Here is a 14,207-nt window from a genome sequence, read left to right on the forward strand (position 1 = left end):
CTAGACTATCGGTAAAGAAATTGTTGCTTATCCCTTGCTTGTTTTATAGTGAAGATTTTAAAAATTTAGCCCACGGCAAGAAAATCAAATACTGAATTAAAAGAGATATAATTTATTTTAATGTTGGCAATGACCCATGAATAGCAGATTAAACTGCATTACATCATTGTATATGGTATACCCTTCTTGAAATCTCTATGGGGTGGCAAGTTGTTAGTTTAAGTCGTAACTCGGCATATAGATTTTCTGGAGGCACAAAGTGAAAAAATACCGCCCTGAGTATCCCCTCCCAAATAACTGTTATCCGAAAGGCAGTCGTGTTGCACCTTCTTTGAAGCAGCATTGTGTAAAAACTTTAGATCTATATTATAGATGGTACAAAGTGGACCTATGTCCCTCCAATATACCTCTTTCTCGCTCCTCCCAGTCCCAATGTCTTATAGGAAAAGTATAGACGCTTTTCTTTGTTTGATCGGAATTGGGCAAAGATTTTCAGTCCTTATGATTGCAGAACCGAATTGGTTCAGTATTTTTTTCTTTCTGACATCAACTGCAATCACTGCCAATCACTGCCAGTTTTTTATAAGAAGGATAGGCATGCTGCTCCTTGTTTGAGGTAACATCCCACAAACATTTTGATCTGCATTTTGGAGGCAAAATTCGGGCCTACGGCTTCTCTATCTTTTCTTGCTCCAACCAGTGCCAACTCTTGAAGAAAGATAGAGAATTTTAACCTTTGGTTTAACCAGAACCACATGCCGATTTTCAATTTATATTTTTCTAGAACCAAAGTGGACTATAGAACCCTCCAATACTACCCCCTCCGACGCCCTCAACAAACCTCCATCTAACTCACCCTCTCGCAGTAAAATTTTGTTTTTTAGAATAATTTTTCACGTTGTTTGAGTGGGAATCATGGGAGTATTTTCATTCTTAGTGACGAAAGTACAAATTTGGGCCTTTGGGCTCTCTAACTATTTCTCCCTTAAAACCGACCATTCTCTTTCTAGTAAAGTGGTAGGCTCATGTCACTTTGTTTCAACAAAAGTCATACTAGGATTTTCAGTTTCTACCAGTAGAGGTGCAAAGTATAAGCACTGTAACCCCCTTCTCTCTTCCTCCGTCCCTCTCCATCTCTTCCTCCCTCTCTCCCCGTCTACCCCTGTCTCTCTGTCTCTGTCTTTCTCTCCCTCTCTCTCATCCATGCTGCACCTTGCTGACATGAACGGAAGTCCTCTAAAGGGTTTTAATACGTATGACTGAACGGCCAAACTTGACATATGGCCTTTTCACCGCCACGCAGCTCTCACTCTCGATGTGTCTTTCTTCTAAGAAGTCCGTTATGTTGCATCTTACTGGAAACGGAATCAATTAGGTATTCTCAGTTTATGCAATCGGAGGCATAAAATGAGCCCATAACCCCTCCAGAATCTTTTTGGTTTTCCCATAATCAACTTCTCAGCAAAAAGATACGCAATTCGCATCTTGTTTGAACCGGAATTACGCAGATATTTCAAATTAGCATGAAGTGAGAACCAAAGAATTAGAGGCCCTCTAATACCTTTCCACCACTCCTATCATCAACTTTTTAGTAAAAAGTTTGACATGTTGCACATTGTATGAACAGGATTTTCATTATGTATGGTTAGGGTCATATATAAGGTCATATATAAGAGTAGTGCCCCCCCCTCCAACAAAAATGACCCCTTTCCCAACGAATTTTTGCCAGAAATGCAGGCATACTGAATGTTGTCTGAAGTCGAATCCATCAATGATTCTGAATTTATATCATTTTATTTAAAAAGGGCTAGTGGCCCCTTCAAAATCCTTTCACTCCTACCTTATCGATTTAAGTTAAAATTTCGTATTGTACATTACTCGAAACGAAATAACCCACGGATTTTCAATTGGTATGATTTGAGAACAAAAGTCATTCAATGACTTTCCTAAAGTCATTCTTGATGAGAACGGTCCAGGAGTCATTGAATTACCTCTGCCATCTTCCAAGAAACTTGGTAGGCATTTTGTGGCTTCCAGTTTTTTTTTATCTCTGTGATTAGAACACAGAATCATCATTAAACCTTTTAAACATCTCCCCCTTCACATACCCAGCTTTTAGCAGAAAGTTAGTTATAGTCTAGCGTGTTTTAGTAAAAAAAAGGTGCAAAGATTTTCAATCTGCAATAGTTTAAACACATTGCAAAACTTTGTTGAAGAGATCAATTATAGATTTGTTGTTCCAGTGAGCACTGGTGCATTTGGTCAACTGTAAGAGACTCGCATCCAAGAATCACCTCATGGCTCGCTTTGGTCTTTTTCTTTCAAACTCCAGTGGTCTACGTCACCTAGGTGAACACCAGATGTGTTCGTCAAACTTTAGTGGTCCGCCCAATTATAACCTCGGGTTGAGATCTCCATCATTGTGAAAGGCTTAACTTTGTAGCACCAGGTTATCATTTGAGGGCAAATGAGGTCAGGTACATTTTCTTAGGGAACAATGGTTGTAATAAATCTCATCACTTCAGCTGTAGCCTCTATAGCTTTGTGTAGCTTTCTTGATCTTGGTTAGTTGATCTTGATCTTAGTCTTATATGGGCCCTTTGGTATTCGTTATGTTTTAGATTTTTGTTTTGTTAATGAGTAATTAAATTCACAAAAAAGTTTCTTGCTCTGCTGCAGTCATAAAATTCACCTAATAAAATTAAATTTGCTTTTTTCGTCTAATAAAATTAAGTTCGCTATTTTCGCCTAATAAAATTTAGTTTGCTTTTCTCGCCTAATAAAATTAAACTTGTAGACATAAAATCTGCCTTTTTCATATTTTATAAAATATATTTTATATATAACATATATATATTTTAAAATATACATTTTTTTTATATAAATAAATTTTATCTTTTCAGGTGACCACCAGCAGTTACGACCTCCTACTGCCGTGTACCACCTGGCGAAAGATTATAATTTGGATGTCTCCATGTTCGAGCGGTTGATTAAACTTGGTGTAAATAAAGCCTCTCTTTCTGTTCAACATCGTATGAGGCCAGATGTGGCTCGTTTAATTGCACCGACTATTTATTCCAATCTGATAAATCATCCCTCTGTGCTGGACTACCCTGATATCAAAGGAATTAAGCATAATGTCTATTTTTTAAGCCATAGCATCCCTGAAAAAGAGGTAACTGGCTTATTTCATACTATCGACTATTGATTATTTTCTTTACAAAACTCATTCAACAAACAATAAACAGAATAACCACCCAGGGAGGTACAATGCACCTTATAAAAGACGGCTGCAGCCCTCTAACTCTGAATCAACTACACAATCAAATAAAAACAAAAAATGCTCTCTCTCATTATATTTTTTCAAAAAAGACGAAAAACAAAATCTGCGTATCACTCCTAAGCCTCTTGCAACTTTTGCTGCGAATAGGTCAATGTACTGCTTCCAAGATAAAATACAATAAAAAAAAAAAAAAAACAAGATAACGTACCGCTTGTATTTGCGACAAAGCTTTACCGTTAAAAACTACTTATTTTTTATCAACATCTGATGGACTTCCAACTCTACTGTATATGATAAATCCGTTTTCTCCACATTTACTGATAAAAGAATCAAACTTGTAATGAATTATAGATATTATAGATATAATAATATAGATAATAGAATAGATAATATAGATATAGATATATAATGTATTACATAAATATAGATAATTATAGATATAGATATAAATAGACTCTAACTATGCAAAAATGAATTCAAAGCCCTATTAATTTTTACAAGTAAATCCTCCATCATCCGACTAGAAACAGTTATAACAGTTTCATCCGCAAAGGATGTAAGGAAAAAATATGGCAGATAAAATTGCATATTATCAACTTAAGCTAGATATAAAAGTGGTCCTAAAACAGATCCCTGAGGAACGCCGCAGTTACCTTCAAAAGGAGACGACACAACGCTATTAATAACAACCTGAATAGATCTACCGCACAAAAAGCTCTTAAACCAATTCAAACAAACACCCTTCATACAAAGGCGTTCTAAACGTTTATTTAAAATTTTAAAATCAGTTACATCAAAAGCCTTTCGGAAATCAACGAACACGGTCAGAGGAATTTTACTACGCTGGTAACACATATTCACAGTGTCGCCAATGTAATGTACAGCATTTGACGTCGAATGGCCCTGTCTAAAACCAAACTTCGTTTCAATAAATAGACCGGCATTAGTGAGGTAATCACACAATCTTTTATGTGCTATTTTCTCGTTCATTTTCGAGAAGAGAGAAAGAATGGATATGGACCTGTAATTCTCAATATCAGACTCTGAGCCCCTTTTATCGACCGGAATAACCTTTCTTCTTTTCAAAGCATCAGGAAAAACACCTGTTTCACGTGAAAGATTGATGGCATGGACATGGACAAGGCAACAGACAATAGATGACTACTTTTAAAGACTTTAAGTTTATACCATCAGAGCCTGCCCAATTAGACTTGATCGCTTTGACCACCTTTAGAACCTCTTCACTGGTGTAAGACTCAAATTTGAGTTCACAGAAACTTCCTCTATAGTCGGTGAATTCCTGATCCGAAAAATCGGCATTGGAGTTTGAATGCCCTTCAGCTTGAATATTCTTCCCAATATTGGTAAGATACTTAACGAAATGGTCAGCTATTAGAAACTCTTTGCTCACAATCTCGCCCTGTATTGACAAAGAATTGGTTTGTAATAACTGTTTTTTTCTGATACTCTCATTAATCACCATCCACCTCTCTTGAATTGCCTCTACTCTGGCGCAATTTATTTGTGAAATATTCTATTTTTGCTTTCCTTCTCAGTGAGTTCACATGGTTCCTAGCTACTTTAAAATCTCTTAGCATGCTTTCACATCCAGTATTCAGATAATCCTCACAAAGCGTGTTTCTTAGTGCAGATGCTTCAACAATCTCCTAAGTGATCTTAGAACCGACAAAAATATTATCAATCAATGTTGCTCAATGGATAGTTATACGTGTAGGCACAGACGCTAAAGGGAAAAGAACATTAGCAACCATAAGGCTAAAAAAATCAATTTTTTCTCCTCTAAAATCAAACTAATCAAAGTTAAAATCACCCATACAAATAAAATCAAGTCGCGAAAGTGACACCCCGCGCATTATCTCCTCAAAAATCCGTCCCACTAGTACATGGAGGCTTGTACACAACAGAAAAAGTACCCCCCCTCCTCCAAATTCAACTTCTGTATTTGAACGTTCAAACTTACCTTCAATCCGAACATCAACATCAGTCCTTACTTGATAATTCAGAGCTTCTTAATCAAACAAGCAATACCCCCTCTCAGCAGTGATGAGTGATTTTTTACCTCTGAATTATAATCCGGAAAAGAATACATCGAGAGGGAGTTTTTATGACTTAGTAAAACTTTCATATATAAAAAAAAGTCTATTTTTCATTGATGATCATCAAGGAATTGCAACACATCATCGTAACCAGTTGTCAGGTCTCAGTTCCACGAACAACTATATAGTGATCCAACTTCCCGAAGGCTTTTATTTATAGTCAATTTAGTGAAAAATGGTCTAATGGTCAATTATGTCATCTTATTTATGGTCAATCTTTGTAAATCCAGTTTACTGATTTTAAAACTAAAAAAATTAATCAAAACTTTTTGTTTGAATAGTAGAATCTTTTATGTGTGCTTTAACAGTGAAATTTTACTTGTATAGGAGAGTTATGAAAACAAACTAATTTAATTTCCAAAATAAAACATCTTGGTTTGTTTTACAAAGTATTGTTTAAAATTTTATATAACCAAATTTAAAGTTTTTAGAAAAAAAAGTTTTCTAATAGAAATCAAGAGCAAGGTTGAAACTTAAAACGAACATAAATTATATTCTTTTCTCTTTATGCAACATATATGTTTAAATACATAAAGCAACATGTAGCAACATAAACGTAACATATATGCAACAATTATTTTCTTTGCGGCTTATGCAACGTATATCTATATGCATACACACATAACGATGTGTAGCAGCGTATATGCCACGTTTATTTTCTTTTCTGTTTATGCAATATAGATCTACATACATAATCATATAGTAACATATATTGAACAATCATTTTCTTTGTTGTTTATGCAACATATATGTACATACATATACATCTAAAAAATGTGCAAAAAAGTGTTTTCAATTAAAACAGATCCGCTTCTAATAGAGCTGTACTTCGCAATCATATTTTCTGAGTTTCCTTCCTAAACAGATTTATTTATTATTCCTTTTTCATAAATCACGACACATTTTTACTGCTTTTTCGTAACAGCCACGGTGACTGACTTTCAATACAACGACAAGTAATTGACCTAGGATCTGTAATAAAATTACTTGATTCTGGAACAGTGACCCCTCTTTATATACATATTATCTGCTCTGAGTCTATTTTTGAATCTGTTCTGAATGTTTTCTGAGTCATGTGTGACTCAGTTCTTCTCTGTTTCTGAACTTGGTTCAACGACGGACTTTCTGCGTTTCTAGTAGCCATAGATGTATTATTGTTAATAGACGCCAGGCCGCATGGGATTTTGCAAGTTCCTTGTGCTTTTTTCTTTGCCTCCAGTTAAAGCGTAAAATTTAAAATTTGGTTTCATTCAAAACGGTTATTTCAGGAATTTCGTTCCTTGAATTGTCTTGAAATATAGCTTCTTGAATTTTGAGAAACTCCATGTGTGATTTTCCGACCATTTTTTTTTTTTTATGACTTCAGGAAAGATATGAAAGACAAGAAAAATATATAATATAAAAGGACAATTCAAATAATCAATAAAAATCTTAAAGGACGGTCCCTAATCTCACCCACTAAAGATTATAAAAAAATGAGAATTATAGGCAGCGCAATAGCGCTGCACTGCAATAGCGCTGCCTAAGTAAAGAACGATGTTGGCACAATGTATTATTTTTTTTCCATACCAGGGCATCTCGTATCGAAGTTGTCATAGAAACTTCGAAAGGGCTCATTTGACTAGAGATTCGAATGGCTAGTGCCCTTTTTAATAGTCGAAAGTGATTGGAAGGCAACTAACACCCCTTCCACGACCACCATTTCCCCAAACACATCCAATCAAAATTTTGAGATAGCCAACTTGTTACCGAGGCAGAGTAGATACTAGTTTTCGTGAGAAGGCTGATTTGGGGTTTGTGGAATATTGTTCCCAGTAGGTGGTCGAAAACGGTGTTCGTCTTTGCCACCCTTGCTGATATCTCTGCATCTAGATTTCCGTTTGAGCAAACAATTGAACCAAGGTAGGTGAACTCCTTGACTCTTTCAACATCCTAGCCACATACTTCTATAGTTGTCAGGGTGCACGGTGTCTTATCCACAGGTAATATTTTGGTCTTGGTACAGTTTACATTTAAACCAAGTTTTCCTACAGCAGAGGCTAACGTTTCCAGGGCAATTTTGATGTCAGTGAGATTTTCGCATACCAATGCAACATCGTCTGCGATGTCGACATCTGACAGAACTCTTCTAGAAAAATCGATGCCAAACGGCTGCGCCAGCAGTTTTTTGCTGAGAATATGGTCCATGACACAGTTGAAGAGTTCGGGAGCAGCTGCTTAGCCTTGCCGAACACCATTTCTAAATTGAAAATTTGATGAGAGCTGGCCATTTACAATGACAGCACTTTCGGTCTTATTGTATAGTTCTTTGAACAGACTGACAATTTTCTTATGTACACCAGCAGATTGAAGGATCAACCACAGTGACTGTCTGTCGACAGTGTCGAAAGCAGATCGAAAATCGACGAAGGCAATGTACGCCTTCTTTTTATGTTCTAGAGTTTTCTCTATCAGCTGTCTAATTGTATGGATTTGCTCAGTAGTGGACCTACCCGGCATGAATCCAGCTTGCTGGTGGCGACGAAAGGGATGGAGGTACTTTTTTGCCCACTTAAGGAGCAGCATGGCGAAGAGTTTTCCGGGTACCGATAGCAGAGTTATTCCACGATAGTTATTAACTTCTGCTTTACTTCCTTTCCTCTTGTAGACTGGCACAAGTAAGCCTGTCTTCCAGTCTGATGGTATTATTTTAGAGCGCCACACAGTATTAAACAGCACTTGTAGCCAGAGGGTGATGGATAGATCGCCATTTTTAAGGAGCTCTGATGTCAGGCCACATACTCCCGGCGCTTTGTTCTTCAGCTTTCGTGCTACTGCTTTAATATCTTATGCTGTAAATTCAATGCCATCGGGGGCAGGTGTAGTATTCTCAGCCGCAGCAGTAATCTGGTCGTCAATTTGGTCAGGTGGGTCTGAGTTTAGTAGCTTCTCGATGTGGTGTTCCCACTGGCGAAGGCACTGGGATTTGTCGTAGATACTTTCGCCACTGACATTACGGAGGTACGATGTATTTTGAGTGTATTGACCGGAGAGCTCACGGAGGATCTTATATGTGGCTCCGATGTCTTTTTTTTCGTGACCTCTTAGAGCTTGCGTGCTTTTTTGTCAATAAAGGTCTTACGGTCTTTGTGCAATATGATGTTACGCTCTTCTGTTTGAAGAGCATTCTCGTTGAAGACCATCCATACACCTTCACTATAATCGCATTGTGTAAGAACCTCAAATCTGTTGGATATTTCGACCTGATACTGCTTAGCCAAAGTGGGGTCTTGCTGGATACGGTAGGTATCAATTTTCTGAGGTTTCTGGATGGCTTTTTAGCTTGTAGCCGAAGCCGAATTTTGGCTGCAACAAGACGATGGTCGGTAAATAATAAAATATATATAATGTGTTAAACTTGAATGTATATGAAAAACACAATGTTTTCGAAGTTCACTAAGGATCAATGCTCTTGGAGGGGAAGGAGTGGAGGTAGATGGTTCAGAAGACTGAAGCGCTGATTGAGGAGTATTGCCTGAATCATTCATATGAGGATAAACAATAGGAAATACCATCAACGAAACTTAATATTTTGTAGTTGAATTATGTAAGGGTTGTGCCTCGTATGTGAGTACAGCTTTTAAATAGCCTTCGATCGATTGCTTATCTCACAATTTTCACATTTGATGTTATCTTTGAATGGTTTAAGGCTCTGGTTTTAACTTCTCAAGAACTTATTACAGTAATTAAATATTTTATTCTGTTGAATCTGAACAATAGTTGTTGTTTATAGTCTCCAGTTGTTGCTTAATATGTCTCCATTGGGAAATTTTTCTAATTAGAAAGTTTGTTAGAAAGCACACTTCCAATTTTCTGTTACTATTGTTCATAGTGCGATCTTTACTAGGGCATAGCTACTACTGTAACCATGAGAAATTAAGCAAATGAATAATTGAAGGGATTTTAATTTGAACCAAAAAAAGGTCTGTTTTACAGATCGTGTAAAAAGAACATTGATTCTTGTTTTGAAGGAGAAGGCGATGCAGTTGGGGAACACTCAGGAAATTCAATTGGTTTTACTTATAATATTTTAATGGTAATATTTCAGGAGTCCCCTCCTCCTTTCCCTGCAAAGGCCAACCGGGTAAAGACTATAAAAGGCACAACTTTGAAAACAATTTTTACTTCCCACTGATTTTTATTATTGAAAACCCATTCTGTTAGATGTTTTTTAGCAGGAATTTAGGAACGTCCACTCGTTGTAGAAGTTGATTATATTCATTCCCAAATAGGGACATGAAGGAAATCAGACCTGATCATCCTATAAGTTTTGATGAAATTTGAAAATATGTCATGGTAGGTGTCCGTATCACAACAATATACCCCTCGTCGTACCTCCCTCATACTCGTAAGTAACGTTGTAAATAGGATACTAGCTCTTATTTCCCCCAATTTCTTAGGAAGTCTTTCAACCTCTTCTAGCAGATTTTCCGTTACGAAAAATGACCCCCCCCCCGTACAGAGCCTAGACTGGTTATGTACACCCTCAAAAAACACAAGTTTGACAACTTTTAATAAAGAGGACAACCAAAGTATGCTCGAGATCCGATGATTCATTGCCTCAGATGTCTTGATCCCATACAAATTACCCCCCCCTCCTCTCTCAGAGAGGTCAGATTGGATACAGACCTTAAAAACAGCAAGGATGTTAAATTTTGCTTCCCCCAATTGTCAACTGAGACCGATAATCTGTTCTTGTAAAAAAGAAAGGATACGGCACTAGACTCTAGTTCAAACCGGCGGTGCTGATCTCTGTTTCATGGCCCTTCAGCCAGGAAGTGCAACGGAGGGTTGGGGCCATCCATCCTGTGGTTTCGCGCACCCTCCCTGCTTGACTTCCCCAGATTTCTTCAAAGCACGCATTTAGAGCTGGGTCAACTCTGGCTGAGCTTACAGAGTTACGTCAATGACTCCCATTACAAACCAAATAACCGACCACACCAGGAATCGAACCCCCGCCCTTCGGACAAAGGATTTCCAAGTCTTGCGTGCTAACAGCTCGGCTAGGACGGCCGCTCGGCTGTTCTAGTAGTCCCTGTATTAACAGGGGATTAGAAGCTTTCCCTCCTCCCAGAGAGCAGAATATCACGTACAGTATGTTGTTTATCTAGCTTTTCCTGACTATTATCAAACTCTCTTTTTTAAACTTTGCGGAAATTTGGTAGTTTCATAGCCATTTAATTATTTTCTAGTATATAATAACTGTTTGATTGCTCAAAAATTTTCATTGTATTAATTAAAATATTTCATTATTGAAGGAATTTGAGCAAAGATCTCATCTAAATCCTCACGAAGCCCAAGTTGCTCTAAATCTTGCAAGATACTTGATACAGCAGGGATACTCCCCACAACAAATCACAATACTGACGACTTATTCAGGACAGCTTCGCCATATGATGCAGGTAAGTTTCTTTAGTCCACTATATCGAATGTTTTTTTTTGTATTTGGAGTTTTTGTGTTGAACGTTGTTCTGACCGTCTATCCAGGCGTAAGACACACACAGACACACACACACACACACACACACAAAAAATCATTTATTATGAAAATAGATTTTATGATTCACCAAAAGACACAAAACAAAGACAAAAACTGAAACATAACACGTCCAAAATATTCAAGATGTTTTAGATGGAAGTTTAAGATGGTTGTCTAAGATGGTTTATGAGGACAAGAAAGTTTAAGATGTATAGACTACGTTTTACAGATGAACAAGGATAAGTTGCCAGGAATTGTGCTTTTTGGCCAAACGGAAAGTAGAACGTTTTCAACTAAGGTGAACAGGGTAATCAGAAAAGATTTAAAGGAAATGAGAACTTCACAAGGGGGAGCGAAGGGAAACTCTGAACAGACAGGGTCGAGGAGGAGCGTGCAAAGCTACTTTGGCATCAGAAATCTTGGTGCTGTGATGACCATAAATAGAAAATGCCTTTGTCTTGGATAATAGCTTTTTCAGGGAGGGGAGGTAGTGATGGTGGGAGTCTCATCATGTATCTTTCGCATTAGAGAGTTATTTGGCTCCTTGTCCAAATTACCGTTCATTGTAGAGTGTCTTTACTAAGATTTTGCCTTGTACGGGTCTTTCTGACTTAAATTAGAGAAGGAGGTAAGTAGACTACGGACATAAAAGTCACGGCTGTTTTTTTTTTTTTAGCTTTAATCTCCTGCGGCATACACTGACTTACCTTTTTTGCCCGGAAAATGGAAAAGCTAGAGTTTTAGATGGAGTTTCAGAATTTTTTTTTAACCCCCTCCTTCCTTTCAACCCCTCCAAAAATGCGAATAAAAACTTCATACTGCTAGCTATTTCCAAAAATACATATAAAGTCCGTAAAACTAGATGGTGACAAAATAATAAAGATGATAAGCAAAGATGATAAAAATCTCTGCCTATGATAAACTGGGGCAAATGAAAATTTTGATAGACAGATGTATATTAAAATTTCCTATATTAAAACTCAGTCTTCCTCATGTTTATTTTATTTTCTTTTGTTGATCATAGCTTCTTTAATTTCGGTATCTGATAGTATAAACAAAATAGTGGAATAGAACTGGTTCGAAATTTACATTTTCTTCAAAACGCTCTGCCAAATGTTTGTAGCTTTAATACCTACTTAAATATATAGTACTAAAGTACTGCTTGCGCACAGAAGGGCATTAGAGGAAGACCCTGTTTCCTCAGTGCCGCCTAAGCGACTCGAGGCGGTACCACCCTAAGAGACGGAGGCTGTGCGGGTCCAAAAGTATCGCTACGATTATCATTCAGCCTGGTCAAAAGACAGTCTGTCTGCAGCTGGCCCTGTTTTTACTACAGGCCTGTTTTTTAAAGATCGTTCCAATTTTATCTCTTGTGTTGCTTGTTTAACTTAAAATTTTAGTTGTCTCATTTAGGGATCTTTCATCACCTGTCTTAATCCAGTCGAAACCTATTTGGAATGATCAACACTTATCGCTTGAGCAAGTCCTTCTTCAGTTAACTTTTGTTGACTTCATTCCGTAAAAAATACAGTTAATCAGGAATCATGAAGAGCCAATTGAAATGTTTTATTAACTACAGGCCTCAGCAGCCGGCCACATAAGTTATAAAACGGGCGACATTAACCATAACTTAAAAAAAACTCTGAAAGAGCCTCAATTTTCAGATTCTTTCAGCCTGAATTCTGAGTAATTCTGAATTCTACCATGAAAGTACGATCGTATTATACTAATCATACCGCAATGGAAGCAGCAATGAAAAATAGTGACTGCTGGAAATTATTGTTCCAGTGACTGCATTCCAGTGACTGTATTTCAGTGACTGCTGGAATACAGTTTAACGGGAACTGCCATGAAAAATGTGGTAAGATAAGATAAGAGATAAGATAAGATTTATTTCAGAAATGAACTTTTACTGTCCTTTAAAGGCCGAATTCGCATTCTGAGTCAAATAACAAATAACAATTCTGAGACAATATCATTAAGAGACAATAAAGCATTCTGACACATGACAAACACGAGACAACAAAGTATTCTGAGACAATAAAAAAAATAAAAATTCTGAGTCCGGTAAAAGATAAAAAGATAAAATTCTGATGTAAAAAATAAGTCGGAACATGAAGTTAAAATAAAAAGTTAGGAAACACTTGTTACACTGACAATACAAGAAATTAGTTATATACGAATTAAAAATTATTTATTATGTCAGTAAAAAAAGGGATAAAAAACTTTTTGTATCGCAACATAGTACAAGGAATGGGAGATAAGGTGGGGATAGGCTGGGAAACAGTTCGTGGAGGACGATTTCGTTCAGATGCATGGTATTCAGGGAAAATTTTCGTGTAACGGGGGTTCAGAAGTGCCGACTTACCAAAACGGAGGCACAAATTATTTCTTCTGCGCTCGAGGATCTCTAGTTTTGAAATGTTTAACAAATGCAAATATGGTACCTTGCCCTCTGAAAATGATTATTAGAGCTCTCTTTTGGATGTTTTCAATCTGTTGTGTTGCTTCATTTGAGAGGCCAGGGTGCCACACAGGACAAGCATACTCTACTATGGAACGCATAAAAGAAATTTATACTTGTAATAAATGTGATTGGGGGCAACTAAATTTGTTTAAGAGTTTGAGGAGGGAAAACGAGGAGTTTGCTTGTCGTAGGGTATTATTTATGTGGGCGTCCCATTTCAAATTGGAAGAAGTTTTAACACCAAGGAGTTTAAGAGATGTGACAGAGGTTTCAGGAGGAATAGGATGAAGAGAAAGCGGAGGGGATTTAAGGAAACTTACTGAGACTATTGCGGATTTAGAAGGGTTAACTCTCATGTTAAGGGAAGAGGCCTCAAAGGCAATATCTTGGAGTATGCCCACTGGGTTGCTAAAATGTTTTTATGACATATCTCTAGAACTGTCAAGTCGTCGACAAATTTCCACCTATTATCATAAAGGGTTGAAAGGGTGTTAATCATAAGAGAAAAAAGGAGAGGGCCTAGAATAGTTTCCTGAGGAATGCCATTTAAATATGGGAAGATGATCTGAGAAACAATTTAGATATTTAACTGCTTGAGATCTATTAGAGAGAAAAGAGGCAACGAGCTTAATCAGGAAAGTTTCAATGTGGAATTGATTTATAGTTTATCTATGAGTGAATTATGGTTAATCAAATCGAAAGCTTTTTGACGATCAAAAGAAATCAGATTAAGCCAAGTGTTAGGTATCTCAAGTAGTTTACCCGTGGTATCAACAAGATGGATCAGGCAATGAGAGGTGGAAGTGGATTTGAGATTATCAA

General features: G+C 37.1%; 1 protein-coding gene across 1 annotated transcript in view; it reads left to right on the forward strand.

Annotated features, from left to right (window-relative positions):
• LOC148940263 (NFX1-type zinc finger-containing protein 1-like) overlaps window positions 1-14,207 on the forward strand; it is a 77,439-nt gene that overhangs the window by 597 nt on the left and 62,635 nt on the right. The window contains exons 2-3 of the mRNA XM_089106118.1: window positions 2,904-3,175; window positions 10,698-10,841. Coding sequence (XP_088962244.1) covers window positions 2,904-3,175; window positions 10,698-10,841 — 416 coding nt within the window. The remainder of the gene's footprint in view (window positions 1-2,903; window positions 3,176-10,697; window positions 10,842-14,207) is intronic.

Source organism: Artemia sp. Qi Xiang Cuo, chromosome 20 (assembly GCF_049724085.1).
Source record: "Artemia sp. Qi Xiang Cuo chromosome 20, ASM4972408v1, whole genome shotgun sequence".
NCBI classification, from domain to species: Eukaryota; Metazoa; Arthropoda; class Branchiopoda; order Anostraca; family Artemiidae; genus Artemia; species Artemia sp. Qi Xiang Cuo.